The sequence below is a fragment of the Salmo trutta genome, chromosome 4 (genome assembly GCF_901001165.1).
Source record: "Salmo trutta chromosome 4, fSalTru1.1, whole genome shotgun sequence".
Classification (NCBI taxonomy): domain Eukaryota; kingdom Metazoa; phylum Chordata; class Actinopteri; order Salmoniformes; family Salmonidae; genus Salmo; species Salmo trutta.
Window position 1 is genome coordinate 29,083,731 of NC_042960.1, and position 19,442 is coordinate 29,103,172.

Here is a 19,442-nt window from a genome sequence, read left to right on the forward strand (position 1 = left end):
ACTCGGAGCGTTAATTGCGAACTGCCTGTGTGTGGTGTTCCGACAAACAATCTGTTCCCGATTAAACAACACACAGAGTTTACAAAGCCCTACGCGAGTGAAATTAATTCACCCGCGCTGATTCTGATTATAAAGCCAACCGCTGCTGTTGCACTCTTCTGTAGGCAACGGTTTCATGCTTTTCAAATCATGGAAATACATTTTAGAGGATGCATATTTTCATGTCATTGCTCTATAAATCTCAATTGTAATTAACTATAAATGCCTTGTTGTATAGTATTGATGCACAATTATTTCAAACCATTTGGTTATTATTATTATTATTATTTCATATTACTGTTATTTCAGTTTCTGTATTCCTGTCATTGTCTAAACAGCTTCCCAAACATTCATTTTGTATAATTTTTTCAGCACTGTAGGCCTAATTGTGGTACACAGTTATTGCAGCTTGAAAACGGAAGACTTATTTAAAAAAATATCTTTCTATGACGTGTCTATACGATTCCCTGTAGCCTATATCTACTTACAGCTGCTTTCACAAACAGGCCTACGTATCAACATGATCCTAAAACATTACGTTTCCCCTATTCCTATAGCTACTCTTTAAATAACCAGAGTGAATTCCTTAGATGCACGAATCAATGATTGATTTGTAATGAAAAAATAACAGGCCAAAAGTAAGCGTGATGTGTGTGATCAAATAATCTTATTGAAACTGAGAATTCAAGGACGTTACATCAAGGCAGTAGGGAGCAAATAATAACTACAATAATGGTATTTAATGGTGACTGAGCACGTCTCACTTTCTTCGCTTCTCATTTACATTAAATTAGTTTAATCTTCTCCATTGTTCGTAATATGTCAGTGAATCTGGGCTTATTACGTTTTACAAGGTTAAATAATGAATTTAAAGACGCACCTGTATCGCAGGGGCATATTTGGTTCCTTGTAAGATGGGCAACGATGTTTCTGATGAATTATAAAACGTTTTGTTTATAATTTGAACTTTTTCGAGCAAAACAGTTTTGCTTGACCCTTACAGATGTACAAAGATTGGAGCCTTGAACATTAGGCAACAATATTTTTGCTCTATTTTTTAAAATTATTAAAATAAAAATAAAAATTACACGGATTTTCTATTCTCCTCTCATAAAAGTTCCCATTATTACATTGAATACGACATTTAGTACAAACATGTGCCACGATAAACAAGGCATACATATGAGTATTCCATCTGGGGATGAATAAAAAAACAAGTGAACAACTCCTTAGTTGTAAATCAAAACTCAACATTGAACTAATGTCTATGTCCAGTGGGAGTAGACGTTAGATCAATGTTGAGTTTTGATTTACATTTGGTTGAGTTGTCAACTAACGTAAATGCAACGTGAAATTCAACAAAACATTTCAACAAGCCATTGGACTTAGATTAAAATGTGAGTGAAAAAATACGAAATGCCCTTACTTTGATGACTTTTTGCCAATCCAATCAGTATCCCACTGATTCAACGTCATCACATTGATTTTGGGGTTGAAATGACGTGGAAACAATGTTGATTCAAAGGTCAGGTCACTCCTATAGGATGGCACATTTCATGGAGTTACATTGACTTTTTGGTCAGACCAACACGAATGATAGGCTTCTAGCTTTCTCGTATAATATTTTTTAAAGCTGGAGTGAAAATAGTATATGGAACTTTAAGAAGAGAAGAGGTTTAGGCCGAGACTTTTGGGGAGGCTTTTTACGCTGGCACCAGCATGGACGTGTAGCCAGGAAAAGAGAATCTGGAGGGGAAACTAATGATGAAAAAGTCTACTTTATCCTCGCGCCTTCATTAAATTAAATACATGGAAAGAACTAAAGCAGCACATCTGGATTCAATTGCATGTCTTTGATGGCATCAAGTGTTCTTTTCCCAGATCAGGGGATGGAAGCTGGGATGTCTATAGCAGCTTGGAGCCTATATAGTCTACTCCTAGCTCCCATCCAAACACATGGACACCCCTCCCCCCACTCCCCATTCCTCCTTCATTCCTACATCCCACCCCTAGCCCCCCTGTCAAGACCCCCACTCAGAGCGTGCACAAAATGAGACCCCAATTCTAAACCCAAACTCTAACAAATATATGTTTGTCAGACAACGGCCTGTGTAGCCTAATAGAATGTCTGGGGGTTGGTTTTGGTTGTACCATTGAGTGCCAGGGGGACACTTAGCTAAGCTATGACAATAATGGCATCATCACAGTTGATTAATAATAATATATTGGTTGACATTGTTTTATGTTGAACTTTACCTATTGTAGCCATCCGTGTAATAGCTGCAACGGGCAGACGAATGTCTTGTCAATGTCTCTTCTTGAAGCTTTTATCAAACATAGCATTTACAGTATGACCTATCCTTCAATGTCCACATATCTGAGGAAAATGGAGGCATGGGCCACGGCTGAATCCCGTGCAGTAATAGTGATTTGGTCTGGGGCCGAGTACCCCGACAGTTAATATCTCTTTACTGGCTCTATCATCGCACTGTTGGATAATTACGCCTCCCCTACAGAGCTCGCGGGGCTCTTCGCGCCGCTGGTTCCAATTAAGGGTTTGGTTAAGGTTGCCAAAGGTTCGTTAAAAGCCTTAATCAGTGGGTTCTGGGTGGTGGATATGTTGTTGGTGTGGTGTGTGCTGCTGAAGTGGAGGGCAGAGCATTAGGAGGACGGGAGAATAGAGAGGGGGTCTGTGAAACGTCAGAAACAGCACAAAGGCATCGCCACGTAATTACGGGTTCCTATTAGGGTCCATATACCCTCCCAGGGGTCTCAGCGTTTCATTTACTCCCCGGCTGGTACAGGCAGCATCCGCAGCGTGCCAGCGTGAGGCTCGTTTGAAGTTGCAGGGCGAGAGAGAAGCAGCGAGAACGAGAGAGAGGGAAAGAGAGAGGGGGGGAGCAAGAGAGAGAGAGAATGTCGACTGATTCTCACTGAGAAAAAGCAATAGCTCCAAGAAAGGCGGCGGCGTCCAGCCTCTCAGTGCCATAGCTGAGCTGAGCCAGCTTTACGCACACACGAGCGCATCTGTTCACCATCAGCACTTTCTACTAAACTCAGTCAGTTGCGACCGTGAGTCAACAGGAGTGGGAAGTGGGACAGGACTTTTTAAGAGTACTTCTTGAAAACCCAGCTGCAGGATGCTGTGCTTTTATATGGTGACCTATATTTGTTGTTTATGCGCGTGTATGGATGGGCCAGATGCGTAGAGATTTGTGATCCCGGGAAACAAACGAGGAGAAAAGCTTTTCTCTTCTGTCTGTAGAAGTTTGGTTTACCACTACTGTTCCGCCTGGATGTGAGCCGCAACTTTGCTTTGCTTGGAAAACGTAGGTTTCTCTGTTGGTTTGGAGGCGCTGTTCCTGTTCGTGAGTTCTGGGATCAATTTGGCTCGCTTATTATTATTGCTCAGTTTTTTTTCTTCTACTGCATCCTATTTGCGTCATGACTTCCAGCTATGCACATGGAATGGACAGGCAAGCAACGATATCAAATCGTTTGGAGAGTTCGATTACATCCAATCTGGAAAACCTTCAAGCCAAAAAGAACTTCTCCGTGAGCCACCTGTTGGACCTGGAGGAGGCCGGAGAAAGGGTTGGGACCCAGGCGGACGAGAGTGTCGGTGAGGCGGGGAGGAATATGCTGGAGTCCCCTGGGCTGACCAGTGGAAGCGACACCACTCAGCAGGAGAGTAAGTGCAAAGTGCACTCCAAGTGCAGCCTATACACTCGGGACTGAGGTTGTCATCAACACCTTAACGCAGAAATAGATTTTCTAGGCTACATTAGCAAATGCAGGCTACACTCTTGAAAAAAGGGTTCCAAAAGGGATCTTAGGCTGTTCCCATAGGAGAACCCTTTTCAGTTCCAGGTAGAACCCTTTTTGGTTCCAGGTAGAACTGTTTAGGTTCCATACAGAACCCTCTGGGGAAAGGGTTCTACATGAATCCCAATAGGGTTCTTCCTGGAACCAAAAGGGTTCTTCAAAAGCTTATCCTATGGGGATAACCGAAGACTCATTTTCTGCTCTAGATAGCACCTTTTTTTCTAAGAGTGTAGGTCTATATAGTGTATATAAACCCATTTTGAGAGGGGTTTAATTCGCAAAATAATCCGCATTGTTTGATGGTTGAACCCATTTTGGTGTGCGCCATCTGTAATTTAAGTGGGACTCTTTGGAGCCACGAATTGTATGACCATCACATAGACTACTGGAAGCTACTTTAATTTATTTTCATTTAGTCTTGTCCAGGCTTGTCCAGCCTACCGCGCGCATGGAAGCAATCCTTCGTGACTCGTGGTAATATATCATTTCTGACGGCTACACTAAAAATGGCCATTCATTTACCATTGACACTTTGATGTCAACGAAGTATGGCAATGTTGGTGGATATGGTCAGTAAAATAAGTCAAGCTTTACAATAATAAATCAAACCACTACTATTGAGCCGTTCACAACTGCCTAGATTACTTAAAATGGTTTGTCTATGACTCTTTTAAAAGGGCGATTGATGAGACTGAAGTAAACTTGAATACACCCCAGTAAAAGCAAAATAGCACAGTGGTGCTTTCCCACTCAGTCATGCCGTTGAGAGAGTAAATAAACCAGTCAGGTCCCGGGTGATACGCCCTCATATCCAGAGACATTTGGAGAGGTTGACAGAAACGTTAGGGTTTAATGACTGTTATTGTTATTATATGGGTAAATCAGACCTCGAGGAGAGGTGTGTGAGAAACATGGGTAAGGGAAGGCGCTAGGTGATGTCGTTCATTCAAAGCTATTTCGCTTGTCAAACAACTTCAGAATATTTACACCTAATCATTTTGTCATAATTATCTGATCTGTCTGCTAGACACGGCTCTGACAATTACGGGTTCGATTAACAAAACCTCATTTGATCTGCTTGTCAAGAATAAATATGTTCCATAATCACGTTGTATGTTTGTGTTATGTTTGGAATTCTTAAACACATTCATCTAAAACAAACAATACCCGTGTTGTGATATTAGGAGGTGCACGTAGCTTGGATAATTACGATCAAGCAAAGCCAATAAATATATCATTGTAGTGAATTCTCTCACTTTGAAAATATATTACGAGCATTTTCACACGAGCTTTAACCGATTCCCAAAACGAATTTTGCATGGGGTCACCTCGCAGTAGGCTCGAGACTATTATAATTTGGTTTAGGCTTAAATCCACATGATTTATAATCATTCGCTTTAATGCAATGGTTGTCACTCCATTTACCACCTAAAAGCTTTGTTGGAAGTGTGCTAGGTCAGCCTCCAGTGAAGTATCTCATAATTTTTTAGTAAGAAAACAATAACTGCACTTTTGGCCGAATGTGTTCAGATGATTATGTCTTAAGCCTTCCCATAATAAAAACATGTTTTAAATTAATTCCTGTACCAGGGACAAACATTTTTTCCTAGTGCAGAATTAGCCTAGTGATTTTCATTTAGGCCTAATGTTTTAAGTTAATATCGAAATGACACATTAGCCTTTTTGGCAACGAAAAAAAGACACAAAATTGTAACCAAAAACAAATATTATGATTATAATATTATAGCAGATGTTGTGTTGTGAAAATAGTGTATATTACATTTTTCCGTGCTAAATTTATAAATATTTATTTTTGAAGGCCATTTTCCAAGCCCGTTACAATAGTATACATATAATTCTTATTAATTACACAATAATAACACAACTAGCATGTAAGTCCTGTAATGTGGTCTGCTGCGATCCCCTTTTGACTTGGCAGTTTTTCTTCTTTCATTATTAGTGTACAACGAAATACCAAATTTACATGAGTGCATTGCAACTTTACAACATTCAAAATTTGGTTACAGATGAATAATATCCTATGGTTAAGACACGCGAATTAGCACTGGAATTGTGTTCTCAATGTGGATGGACAGTGCGCAATCTGTTTTTGTATTATCCGTCTGTCCGTTTATATTCTTAATATTTGTATATTCCTGATATTAAACATATGTATATGTATATAAAATGTGGAAATGGATAAGATACGGATTTAATCTTTTATTTTAGGACTGCGCTATGGGCTAGCATGCATTCTTGTTATGCACATCAAAACCGAACTTTAGATGAGATAATGTGATTGGTAAAATAGTCCAAACTATACTATATTCTGTTTCACACAATGGGCATACACAATGCACTTGTAAAAGTGCAAATGTGTGTGCGTTGTTACTTTGCAACAAAATGATTATTGCTATGAGATTAGGCCTTCGATGATACACTAGGGCGGCTGTTCCGTGCATTCAGAAAGGCTTAAATAATGGCACATTCACCATGCTCTTCCTCTACAATGGATGGGCAAAAATCACCTCCATGTATTGTGGGGACAGTACATTTTTGTCCTTCTGTATGAAATTGCAACTATCCTGCAAAAGGGATGTGTGGGCTTACTTTTTATTAACACATGACTGTAGCAACAGTAGAAATGTCTGTAATGCTTAACACAATAAGATCATAGAAGAAGTCGGCTCATACATCCTCTGAGAAGAGAAGTAAAGCAGATATAGTTTCTGATTTACAAGAAAAGCCTTTTCTCTCCTTCTCTCATTACACTATATGATGACAACAAACCGAGCATGTCGCCACAAGAGTTGTAGAAAACAGCACACAGTGGACACACTTGATGGCAATATGGTGATCTTGACAAGAAATGTGTTTATGTGTACTGTAAGCCTGTGTGTGCCTGTATTGCGTATATTATACACAGTGTATCTCTATCCTAGTAGAGTTAGACTTAGAGACATTTATTAAAGTGTCCCTCAACAATGACGCAATCATTTACAATACAAAGTACAGAACAAAACACACATTGTGGACCTCTCAAATAGAGTTTTCACACACTAAAAACAATCATAGTCAAAACATGGTAGTGTGCTTGTCTATGTGAACATGTATGTGTATAAATTCAATAATCCAATTTGGGGTAAAAAAAAATACATATTCGGAGCAGGCAGCAAACAGTGAGCGGACATTTACTTTCGTCTCTATAGTTAGATTATAGTTAATCTCGTGCCAGTGCAAAGGCAGATGTCTACAGTTCTTCTCTTATTTCCTGCATCTGACAATGTTGTTGTTGTTGTTGTTGTGTTGTAGATGAGCAGCTGAATGCGGAGGAGAAGAAAAAGAGGAAACAGAGAAGGAACAGAACTACATTCAACAGCAGCCAATTGCAGGCTTTGGAGAGGGTGTTTGAGAGGACACACTACCCTGATGCCTTCGTCAGAGAGGACCTGGCACGCAGGGTCAACCTCACAGAGGCACGGGTGCAGGTAGGACGATAGTAAGCGATTTTGTATGCGCGCATGCATTTTTTGTACGGGTGGACCCATCAGGGATAGAACCCACAACTTTGGTGTTGCAAGTACCATGCTCTACCAACTGAGCCACAGAGGACCCCCCCAGTAGCCAACACTGTAATCCTAACAGCGCCAGGTGACTGTGGGTCCTTATGTTATCTCATCATAAGAAAGACTCCTCAGCATAATCCTAATAGGTGATCCCCAGTCACTTAGACTCTCATTATGGAAACTAATAGGACCAATAGGACCTTGTAGGCTATTTATGTAAATTGGACCAGATAATGTACAATATCTATACATTCTTCAATCGTCTCGGGTAGATCTTGATGGTACAGTTGTGTATGTGTGTGTGTTTGTGAGAGAGAGAGAGAGAGAGAGAGACAGAGAGAGAGAGAGAGAAGGAGAAAGGAGAGAGAGCAAACACATCTGCGATTAATGCGTACCAGAGTGAGATGCAGAAATCCTTTGATAAAAGAGACTTTGGGCTCATTCCTGAAGTAGTGCGTAAGTGGACGCTGTGTCTCCAAGAGCCTCATCGCTCCCAAAGCGTTAAATAATGGATTTGATTTCAGAGTGTGGAACACCATTATTAGTAGTCCCAGTCAGGCCCTTGATCTACTAATAAAGGAGACGTACGTGTGTGTGTGTGTGTGTGTGTGTGTTTGCGCGCGGGCGTGAAGAACAAAACGTGTGAGTGTGTGTGGTCGAGTACCACAGGCTCGAAGCACTGTGAGGAAGTTTGGTTGTTGAAGGGACAGTGTTTGGTCATCACGCTGAGTGATACGGCTATGTTATGTTACAGTATCTACAGATATGAACAAAGGTTTGAAGAATTGCCCGTTCAAACATGCATGTAAACCTATTTTACACATTGTAAAAATGTAAAACATGGATGTCATGGAGAAGTAGTTAATATCATTACATTTAGGAGCTAGATATGATATAAGTTCTAAAATACTGTATAAAGATATGAGTGATAATTTACGTAGATGTATATTGTAAAGGATTTATAAAAGGTATTCAAATATGTTTATTTACTGTTTATTTATTTATACGTATATAATTATTGTCATTATCAATTGGACTGCTTTCATTCGAGGGTCCAGTGTATGTTAATTCCTTGAATGAGAATGTTCTCTCACGTTCTGCTGTTTTTCCTCCAGGTGTGGTTTCAGAATAGAAGGGCAAAATTCCGTCGGAATGAGCGCGCCATGTTGGCCAGCAAGAACGCCTCGCTCCTCAAGTCCTACTCCGGGGACGTCACGGCCGTAGAGCAGCCCATCGTACCCCGCCCTGCCCCCCGCCCAAACGATTACCTGTCATGGGGTAGTGCCTCTCCTTACAGGTAGACCCTCTTGCCCCTGTCCTGACTCCCCTGCGTCCTCAGGCTCCCTCTCTCACTCTACCCACCCATTCCTCTAGCAATAATCACATCTAACCTTACCACCCCTTCCTAAACACCACCCTAACCTCCAATCCCAAACCCTCCATAACACCCCACCATCCATAACCTCCAACCCTCTTTCCCCTCACTAACACCCCACCACCCCTTAACCTCCAGCCCCATCTCCCTTCCATAATACCCCACTGCTGTCTGTTGTTTCATTTCCTCCCTTTACATCTCACCTCCTCCACCTCCTCCTCCTCCACTTCCTCATGTCACCTGTACATACTCCTCATATTCACGCTAACCCCTATAGATCCCTCTTTTGGTCCGCTTGCCACCTGGATCCAAGGAAACTGTCACTGTATTCAACCTTGGCTTTGATAAACAATAGTCAGGTTTAGTTTATAGTGTGTTTAGTTTTGGGAATTTGTGCTATAAGTAATGTTAGAAAAGCATGGCCTTGTTTATCAAAGCTTCAGTGATAAAATTCAGTCAGACCCTCCCTCTCTTTATCTCTCTCTCTTTCCTCTCTCTCTCTGTCTCTCTCTCCCCTCTCCTCACTCTCTCGTTTTATTTTCTCCAGTTCTACACTCTCTCCAAGGACTTTCCATATACACTACCGTTCAAAAGATCGGGGTCACTTAAAAATGTCCTTGTTTTTTAAGGAAAAGCACATTTTTTGTCCATTAAAATAACATCAAATTGATCAGAAATACAGTGTAGACATTGTTAATGTTGTAAATTAGTATTGTAGAGTTCCTCTGTCCAGTGTCTGTTTTCTTTTGCCAATCTTAATCTTTTCTTTTTATGGGCCAGTCTGAGATATGGCTTTTTCTTTGCAACTCTGCCTAGAAGGCCAGCATCCCGGAGTCACCTCTTCACTGTTGACGTTGAGACTGGTGTTTTGCGGGTACTATTTAATGAAGCTGCCAGTTGAGGACTTGTGAGGCGTCTGTTTCTTAAACTAGACACCCTAATATACTTATCCTCTTGCTCAGTTGTGCACCGGGGCCCTCCCACTCCTCTTGCTATTCTGGTTAGAGCCAGTTTGCGCTGTTCTGTGAAGGGAGTAGTACACAGCGTTGTACGAGATCTTCAGTTTCTTGGCAATTTCTCGCATTGAATAGCCTTCATTTCTCAGAACAAGAATAGACTGACGAGTTTCAGGAGAAAGTCCTTTGTTTCTGGCCATTTTGAGCCTGTAATCGAACCCACAAATGCTGATGTTCCAGATACTTAGCTAGTCTAAAGAAGGCCAGTTTTATTGCTTCTTTTAATCAGAACAACAGTTTTCAGCTGTGCTAAAATAATTGCAAAAGGGTTTTCTAATGATCAATTAGCCTTTTAAAATGATAAACATGGATTAGCTAACACAACGAAAATGCTTTTCTTTAAAAATAACAAGGACATTTTTAAGTGAGCCCAAACCTTTGAATGGTAGTGTACTTTAATGATACCCTGTCCATGGCAGTTGCAGTCGGAGACCTATATTTCCAAACCATTATGCATGAATGTTTTGTATAATCTATGGTGACATTGCACAATATAGATCTAGTCCTATTCCTAGATCTATAGTGTATCTGTAAAAAGGTCAGTCTCTCTCTCTTTCTTTTTCTTCCTGCTCTCAATTCTTCTTAACAGAAGGGATGGGGCGAGATCCAATGACCCTCATGAGGAGGTGATAATCTGAAAACAAACTGTATTAAATCCACTGTTGACCCTTGCGACCTTCTCTGCAATACAAAACCAAATAATGAACATTAGAGCAACAGCAGGCTCCACTGGGCAGGATTTTTTGTGACTCTGGTTACATTGGTTGTGATTTACAGTAATCCCCCCTTATGAAACTCAGTATAAAAGGTTTGACCCGGTTGCTACAGCCAAAAGCTCCATTCTCCAATTGGACCTCAGTGGGGAACACTTTTCTGGCCTGGCTGTATGCACTAGTGGATAGTCACATGACCAGAAATAATACCAGTGAATAATATCACACTAATGTGGTCGTGCTAACACATACATTTAAACACCATTTATATATTCTTATTAAGCTGGTACCCAATGCCGGAGGGAGGGCCAATGCGAGTACCACAGAAAATGCTGCCCTCAGAAAGCAAGTACTCTTTCACTTTACTACATGTGGTTCCTTTCTTTTTTAGTTTTTGGCTTGTAGTCTTGATATTTTTTAAAACATTGCCATCATTAAAAAGACTACCAAAATCTTGACTTTCACAGCCATGAACAATTAAACACATTTAATGTTTTTCCTCATTATGAGTTTTGTGATGTTAATATCATTGCTATTCTAGTTGAACTCATACTGCTATGTTGGCTCGATCGCCGCTGGTTACAGTTCTAGCTGACCTTTTCCCTCTGTTCCGTTCTCTCCTCCAGTACCATGGCAACCTACCCCCCCACATGTTCCAACCCCAATACATCCCAGGGAATGAACATGGCTAACAGCATCGCCAACCTGCGGCTCAAAGCCAAGGAGTACAGCTTGAACCAGGTGCCCACGGTTAACTGAGGAGAGAGGGGGGAGAGAGTGCTTCGCGGTGGGGCTGGGGGCAGGAGCAGGGACTCTCTCTCTCACGTCTGTCCCACACAGAAAGACAGTCAGACCCCAGCCTGGCCCCCACAGGGATGATCAAGATCTGACCACCCTCCATGGAATTTTAGCTTGAAGTCTCCTCTCGCTCCAGAACTTCGTCGCTATAGTGATGGACGTGCTTCCTATACTGTCCTCATACCTTGAAGCATCAGATGAGAAAGCAAGTGACGCGGGGGAAATCTGAGAGGCTGTTTCTGTGAGCTGCCTCTCTCCTGTCCTGAGCATCGCTGAAATGTCGCTGTCTGTACCTTCCAATGATACCAAAGACATCGAGACCGAGACTGGACGCTTTAGTAGTTTTTATTATTTCTTTCAATTTGGTGTTGACTGAATGAAAGGCTAATTTCCAAAGATATCAATGGAGAGGTGTTCTCTCAGACCCTGACAAAATAAATCTGATTGTCAGACTGTCAGTGTCCGTCTATAGTTTGACTCACGTTCAAGACCACAGTGCCTTGCTGGGGGTGGAGGAGGAGACACCAGTACGGGCTGCTTTTCAAATGGAATGTCTTTTTATAATAGAGCTGATCAATAGGATTATAACACCAGAATGGGATGAGCAACGTTTTGATCAACAACAACAAACAACAACAAGGACTTATCCCTGCAAAAAACATTTATACATTTAAAGAATTTTAGTTTTCACATACTGTATCTTTCTATTTTATGCCACTGACAAGCAAACTTTTTTTTCCGACGCATTTTGATTCATGTAATGGTACACTATACCGGAAAGGCTAATGTAACCTATTTCTGAATCCAAGACTGTAGTTTCTCTTAATCTTGGTATGATATCCTTTATTTGTAACAGATAATCATATATATGAATAAAATACATTTCAAGCAAAGTAAAGCCACTGTGTCAGACTCACAGGGTTGAAAACTATTTGAGAGTTGCACTATCCATCCGTGATACCCACATGAGATATAAAGTATTTAAATGGATATAAAGATGTGACCGCTTTTAGAATAATTTAACATTATATCATGTTATTTTCAGAATGCATTGTTTTTTGAGCTATTGAGGGAACAAAGTGAATCGGATCAACTTTTTACTATGGTTAGCTTTATCTTTCTATGACTCAAGAGAGGACTTATCCAAAGAGGACTTATCCAAAGAGGACTTATCCAAAGAGGACTTATCCATAGAGAACCTTCATACTTTAAAATAACCGTAACAGCAAGTCCAATTTCCATTTGACCAGTGCAACAGAGACCATTTCGAACATTGGCTTTGTTTAAAAAATATATATAAGAAATAGTACCTTTGAAGTAGTGGCTGTTTGGAGAGGAAATGGGTTTTTGGAAGTTGAGCAAGTCCTCTTAAAAGTGTTTTATAACCTGGAGACAGACTTCTGCTTCAGAATAATTGTACTCTCCAAACCTCAAGCTGTTCCCGATGTGCTGATTACTACAAACTGAAATATTCCATCTTTAAAAAGCGGATATTTATGAGGAGGGAAATCCTCTCTCTAATACTGGGTGCCCAGTGGCCTCGTTGTGCTCAGCGGCTGTCACCGAGAGGTGTTTCTACTCACTAGCCCTTCATTACCTGTTGTAAACTGCTGATGTTTGACATCTCAGCAGTTCGGTCCAAGTCTTTTTACACCTTGTCCTTACTACACCTTGGTGTGTATGAGAAAGTTATTATTTTCAGGCAGTGTTCGGGTTTGCTTTTGGCTGTATTGGTTTTTGACTGCATTATCCACTTTGGAGGTTTTCTGTATGGTAGTCTATATGGGATAGTACTAGGTGTTGGGTGCGTGGCCGTGGCATGTCCGTACAGCAGAGTGGCGCCCTGGCTCACCTTTCACGGCCAGGCCAGGCTGACCTGAAGTGATTCCAGATGTTCAGCCCCCTCTAACCCCCGTCCCCTGTACCCCTCCTCGCCTCTCGTCCTCCGCACCCCTCGCCCCAGGCCCTGGCCACTCCATCAGGCCTGACAGCGTCCCCTCGGATGGGCGTCTCTCTCTACACCCGCGCAGATAACATACAAGCAGCTCCCCCCTCCTCCCTCCTCCACTCCCCCCTTAGCTCCACATCTGGAGCCCATTACAGAGGAGACAGTCAGTGAGAGGGGGGAGAGACAGTCTGTGTATGTGTGTTTGTGTGTGTGTGTGTGTGAGAGAGAGAGAGAGAGAGAGAGAGAGAGAAAGAGGGAGAGAGAGAGAGCTAGAGGGAGTAAGAGAGAGGTGGTGTAGCATCAACTTCAACCTCCATACATTACTCTATATCTGCTCTTCTTCACTTTCTATCTCTTATTATTTATCATTCTCTTTTCTGTCTCTGTCCTTTCGATCTCCTTCTCTCTGTTTCCTCTTCTCTTACTGTTTCCCTCTCGTCTCCTCCCATGACAGTCCGCATTCTTTGTCCTACTGTCACTGCCATGTGATCACAGATCTTATATTAATGAGAGGTTTTGGATTGGGCTTTGCTTTGCACAGAAAACTCCCGAGCTCAAGAGGTTGAGTGAAATAAGGCACAGCTGTTAACAGTGTGTGGTTCGGGTGAACAACCAAAAGAATGTCCTGAATTGTGGAGTTTCCACGCAGGGAGAGTCTAGTTGACTGAGAGAATCCAGTGTTTGTGTGATTAAGTCAGTTAAACTACACATTCTCTTAAAATACAGATGTAACAGCCATAGGATAAACAAAGCCTAGCCTACAGTCAAGTATCATTATGAACATAATCAATTCACCTTAGAGTCATTTCAATTTACTTAATGGCAGGCTATGTCACACATTTGTTCATCAGAATTTTAAAATGAGTACATTTTAAAATCATAAATACTCATTCACCATGTTTGGATATCTAACCAATTTAGGTTCGCTAGGCCTAGTGTGTGTAGCCTGGGCCTGAAAACACTTATTTAGACTAAACGCCACATAAATGTCCATTTTCTTTCAACACATCCTAAAGATCACACCCATGGTTTCTTCTCTCAAAGAAAGCTAATTATTGTGAGATAAACATTTTGGGTCGTGTAAACCGACTGTTGTGGCATGGTTGGTACTGGATGAATTTGCATTTTAATTTCCTCAGACGCGAGAGGCCACCGGGTACCGACCAAAACAACAATTATGGTGACTGACATGACTTGTGTTCTGAGACATCGTCACCATATAATCACAGTCAGATTTCCACTGCGTACAATACATATTCCCCATGCACAGCCAAACTATTTACAGTATTTGCTGCTGGAAGGGTGTTTACGAATATGAATAGAATTTGATTGAGAGGTTTGGCTCGAGAGACTCCGAGGGGAACACAGGCGCAGGTTTGGCTCAGAACATGGCAGCTTTCATCATGCGCGGGAACAGGGAGCTGGGGAGGAACATGTACCGCTGAGAGTGAGCTGCCTGACCCCTACAACCCCCCAAAAATACCCAAGCAGCATATCTTTCCTAAACCCTAGGCCTACATTTTATTTTTTGATGTATGAATCCTAAATTCATGCTGTAAAAATGGATTTAGGCTACACTGTAATCTACCTACTACTCCATAGGCCATTTTCCCGCCACCGGAAATGACACACTTCTGCCAAAATACATTTGTTTTCAAGGTCACTAATGTTTGTACTTCAGATTTCTAAGGTTGACTAAACCGATCTAATATCAAAGATAGTGATATTATTTTTCTGATCGGCTGATGAATAACTAATAACTAAAGCATGTAGCCTAATCAGATTTGATGATGAAAGTCAGATTTCTTCTGATTGAATCTAGAAAGAGGAGGCCTACATGATACGGGCCTAGCACAATGGGGCCTAGCACAATGGGGCCTAGCACAATGGGCCTAGCACAATGGGGCCTAGCACAATGGGCCTAGCACAATGGGGCCTAGCACAATGGGGCCTAGCACAATGGGCCTAGCACAATGGGGCCTAGCACAATGGGGCCTAGCACAATGGGGCCTAGCACAATGGGGCCTAGCACAATGGTTAGGCTTCTTAGGCCATTGTTCTCTTGAAGATGGGTTATTCCTTGGGAAATAACAACTAACAACCACTCTAGTCAGCAACAGGTAAATGAACGAGCTACTAGAAAGTTTGTGATGGTTTCAACAAACTACTAAGTGACAAGCCGCCATCTTGCAAAGAACGGGATCCAACAGGTAATACAGGCCTACAATAGCAACTCACCTCACCTGCCTGACATCTTCCCCAAATAACCAGCTCTCTTCTTCCCTCTGCTGGCTGCTGCCTCTCCGTGCATTAATGTCACTGCTGGTCAAGAGGTCCACTGAGTCCACCCAACAGAAAGCATGTTGTTACAGTAGGCTACATACAGTATGCGTACTGAACATACATTCATAAAATGAATTATACACATCTTACTTTGTGGAAAGTTAGTTGTAATTATTATTATTATTTTTTCGGGTTGAAGAATTGTGTAAAGGATAAGTTATATAGCGATCTAACTATGATGTGAACATCATTTCAAGCAAACTGTCAAGGAAACATTTCTGAAAAACAGTCCAGTATCTGTGGCATTAAAAATGTCTGTAGTGTAAACAGTTTATAGTTGAGGGGAAACTTTGAAGAAGTAGAAAAAGGCAGAGCTGCCTACACTCCTTTTTTTTAGTAACTCAGTCAGGGTTTCAACTTACTGTTAAGAGTTACAGATTTGGTAGTGCATCAGCAGTTTTCCACTTATGTCAGTCACTCAATTACCCTACGTAAGCTAACATGTTTTAGATTGCTAGGTAAGGTAGTCTAGCCAGCTATCTACACATTGTAGTAGGCCCAATCATTACCAAATTACTGACGCGGCACGCAGGGCATTGATTTTGTTAGTCACTCTCACACAGATATCATATGAACATGGCATAAGTTATGGCAAAACGTTTAAGAATTACAGAAAATGTGCTTCAGAACTGCAACACTTTGGGCCTCCTGAGTGGCTCTGTGGTCTAAGGCACTGCATCGCAGTGCTTGAGGCGTTACTACAGACCCGGGTTTGTTCCCGGGCTGTGTCACAACCGGCCATGATCGGGAGTCCCATAGGGCGGCGCACAATTGGTCTGGGTTAGGGGAGGGTTTAGCCGGGGCGACTTTACTTGGCTCATCGCGCTTTAGCGTCTCCTTGTAGCAGGCCAGGCGCCTGCAGGCTGTCCTCGGTTGTCAGTTGAAAGGTGTTTCCTCCAACAGGTTGGTGCTGCTGGCTTCCGGGTTAAATGGGCAGGTGTTAAGAAGCGCGGTTTGGCAGGTCATGTTTCAGAGGACGCATGACTCGACCTTCGCCTCCTGAGCCTGTTGGGGAGTTGCAGTGATGAGACAAGATTTAAATTGGGGAGATAAATAATGAATAAAAACTGCCATGCTTTTTTCTACACTTTTTCTACAACAGTTTTTCTATGGATTATTTTATTTATTTATTGCAGGACATTAACTTTAACACTGCAACACATACTTTTAACACATACTTTTTTAGATTGCTAGGTAAGGTAGTCTAGCCAGCTATCTGCACATTGTAGTAGGCCTAATCATTACCAAATTATTTACACTGAATTTACACTGAACATTTTTGCAGGAAAACATTTACTGGAAGGACTGTGCAGATGTAAAGTTTGGTAAGAGAATTTCGGTATAATCTACCTCAGTTTATGTGACCACGTTTTCCAAAAACTCTGTTATATATCTGCTACGACTTAAAATTTAAAGATGTCTGCAGAAAGATTGTCAGCTATGACATGGCACCTTGACTTTGAAAACATTTATTTGGTTATTGAACAACAGTAAGTGAAGTGGATTTACACCTGGTAAGGAATTGCAGTAATGGAATTTCATTATGGGTTCCTGATCTGTACTACACAGAAATACATAATTATGGATATGAATGTCAATCTCCTCATGGTGATGTATCCCTAAATAGGTACACAAATATTGCCTCTAGATTGTAAACTGACATGGTCAAAACATATTGATGCAATGGTAGCTAAGATTGGGAGAGTTATGTCCGTGATAAAGCACTGCTCTGCTTTCTTGACATCACGATCAGCGAAACAAGTCCTACAGTCCTACAAGTTTTATCACACCTGGACTACTGTCCAGATGCAGATGGTGCCAGAGGAGATGGCAGCTATTTTTCAGGCTCCTTACCAATTGTGTTATTGTGTGTGTTTATTCGCGTTATTTGTAACTTATTTTGTACATAATGTTTCTGCCACCGTCTCTTATGACTGAAAAGAGCTTCTGAATATCAGGACAGCGATTACACACCTCATACTGGACAAATATTTTTTTCTTTAATGAGTCGGACGTGAAGGATTTACTTCAGACACCCGACAAAGCCCAAATCCTCATCAATCGCATGAAGAAGAGACGGAGATGTCTGGACGTACAGTGAGGGAAAAAAGTATTTGATGAAAAAGTATCTGATTTTGTATCTGATTTTGTACGTTTGCCCACTGACAAAGAAATGATCAGTCTATAATTTTAATGGTAGGTTTATTTGAACAGTGAGAGACAGAATAACAACAAAAAAATCCAGAAAAACGCATTTAAAAAATGTTAGAAATTGATTTGCATTTTAATGAGGGAAATAAGTATTTGACCCCTCTGCAAAACATGACTTAGTACTTGGTGGCAAAACCCTTGCTGGCAATCACAGAGGTCAGACGTTTCTTGTAGTTGGCCACCAGGTTTACACACATCTCAGGAGGGATTTTGTCACACTCCTCTTTGCAGATCTTCTCCAAGTCATTAAGGTTTCGAGGCTGACGTTTGGCAACTCGAACCTTCAGCTCCCTCCACAGATTTTCTATGGGATTAAGGTCTGGAGACTGGCTAGGCCACTCCAGGACCTTAATGTGCTTCTTCTTGAGCCACTCCTTTGTTGCCTTGGTCGTGTGTTTTGGGTCATTGTCATGCTGGAATACCCATCCACAACCAATTTTCAATGCCCTGGCTGAGGGAAGGAGGTTCTCCCCCAAGATTTGACGGTACATGGCCCCGTCCATCGTCTCTTTGATGCGGTGAAGTTGTCCTGTCCCCTTAGCAGAAAAACACCCCCAAAGCATAATGTTTCCTCCATGTTTGATGGTGGAGATGGTGTTCTTTGGGTCATAGGCAGCATTCCTCCTCCTCCAAACACGGCGAGTTGAGTTGATGCCAAAGAGCTCCATTTTGGTCTCATCTGACCACAACACTTTCACCCAGTTTACATTTAACAGTTGTCCTCTGAATCATTCAGATGTTCATTGGCAAACTTCAGACGGGCATGTATATGTGCTTTCTTGAGCAGGGGGACCTTGCGGCCGCTGCAGGATTTCAGTCCTTCACGGCGTAGTGTGTTACCAATTGTTTTCTTGGTGACTATGGTCCCAGCTGCCTTGAGATCATTGACAAGATCCTCCCGTGTAGTTCTGGGCTGATTCCTCACCGTTCTCATGATCATTGCAACTCCACGAGGTGAGATCTTGCATGGAGCCCCAGCCCGAGGGAGATTGACAGTTCTTTTGTGTTTCTTCCATTTGCGAATAATCGCACCAACTGTTGTCACCTTCTCACCAAGCTGCTTGGCGATGGTCTTGTAGCCCATTCCAGCCTTGTGTAGGTCTACAATCTTGTCCCTGACATCCTTGGAGAGCTCTTTGGTCTTGGCCATGGTGGAGAGTTTGGAATTTGATTGATTGATTGCTTCTGTGGACAGGTGTCTTTTATACAGGTAACAAACTGAGATTAGGAGCACTCCCTTTAAGAGGGGTCAAATACTTATTTCCCTCATTAAAATGCAAATCAATTTCTAACATTTTTGACATGCATTTTTCTGGATTTATTTGTTGTTATTCTGTCTCTCACTGTTCAAATAAACCTACCATTAAAATTATAGACTGATCATTTCTTTGTCAGTGGGCAAACGTACAAAATCAGCAGGGGATCAAATACTTTTTTCCCTCACTATAGGTCGGGGTGCCTTGTAAGGATCTGACTGTGAGTGCGTAATCCGCCTCTACAATCAGTCCTATTGGCCAATGTGCAATCATTGGATAATAAAATGGATGAGCTCTGATCAAGACTATCCTACCAACGGAACATTAAAAACTGTAATATCTTATGTTTCAC

General features: G+C 41.7%; 1 protein-coding gene across 3 annotated transcripts; it reads left to right on the forward strand.

Moving 5' to 3' along the window:
- Positions 1-2,810: 2,810 nt before the first annotated feature.
- On the forward strand, positions 2,811-12,230 carry LOC115192198 (paired mesoderm homeobox protein 1). 3 transcript variants are annotated; one of them, XM_029750424.1, is made up of 5 exons: positions 2,811-3,730; positions 7,177-7,352; positions 8,546-8,727; positions 10,818-10,883; positions 11,161-12,230. In XM_029750424.1, exons 1-5 carry the CDS (start codon positions 3,484-3,486, stop codon positions 11,291-11,293), a joined length of 804 nt encoding a protein of 267 aa, XP_029606284.1. In that variant the 5' UTR covers positions 2,811-3,483; the 3' UTR covers positions 11,294-12,230. The 3 variants fall into 3 exon arrangements, with proteins under 3 accessions (XP_029606284.1, XP_029606283.1, XP_029606282.1); XM_029750423.1 differs by having other exon boundaries at positions 2,814-3,730; positions 10,818-10,879; positions 11,161-11,339; XM_029750422.1 differs by lacking the exon at positions 10,818-10,883 and having other exon boundaries at positions 2,814-3,730.
- The last annotated feature ends 7,212 nt before the right edge of the window (positions 12,231-19,442 follow it).

Coding starts and splice junctions, on each gene's coding strand:
- LOC115192198 (XM_029750424.1), top strand. CDS start 3,484: ATGACTTCCAGCTATGCACATGGAATGGACAGGCAAGCAACGATATCA. Junction 7,353..8,545: donor TCACAGAGGCACGGGTGCAG/GTAGGACGATAG, acceptor TTTTTCCTCCAG/GTGTGGTTTCAGAATAGAAG. Junction 10,884..11,160: donor ATGCTGCCCTCAGAAAGCAA/GTACTCTTTCAC, acceptor TCTCTCCTCCAG/TACCATGGCAACCTACCCCC.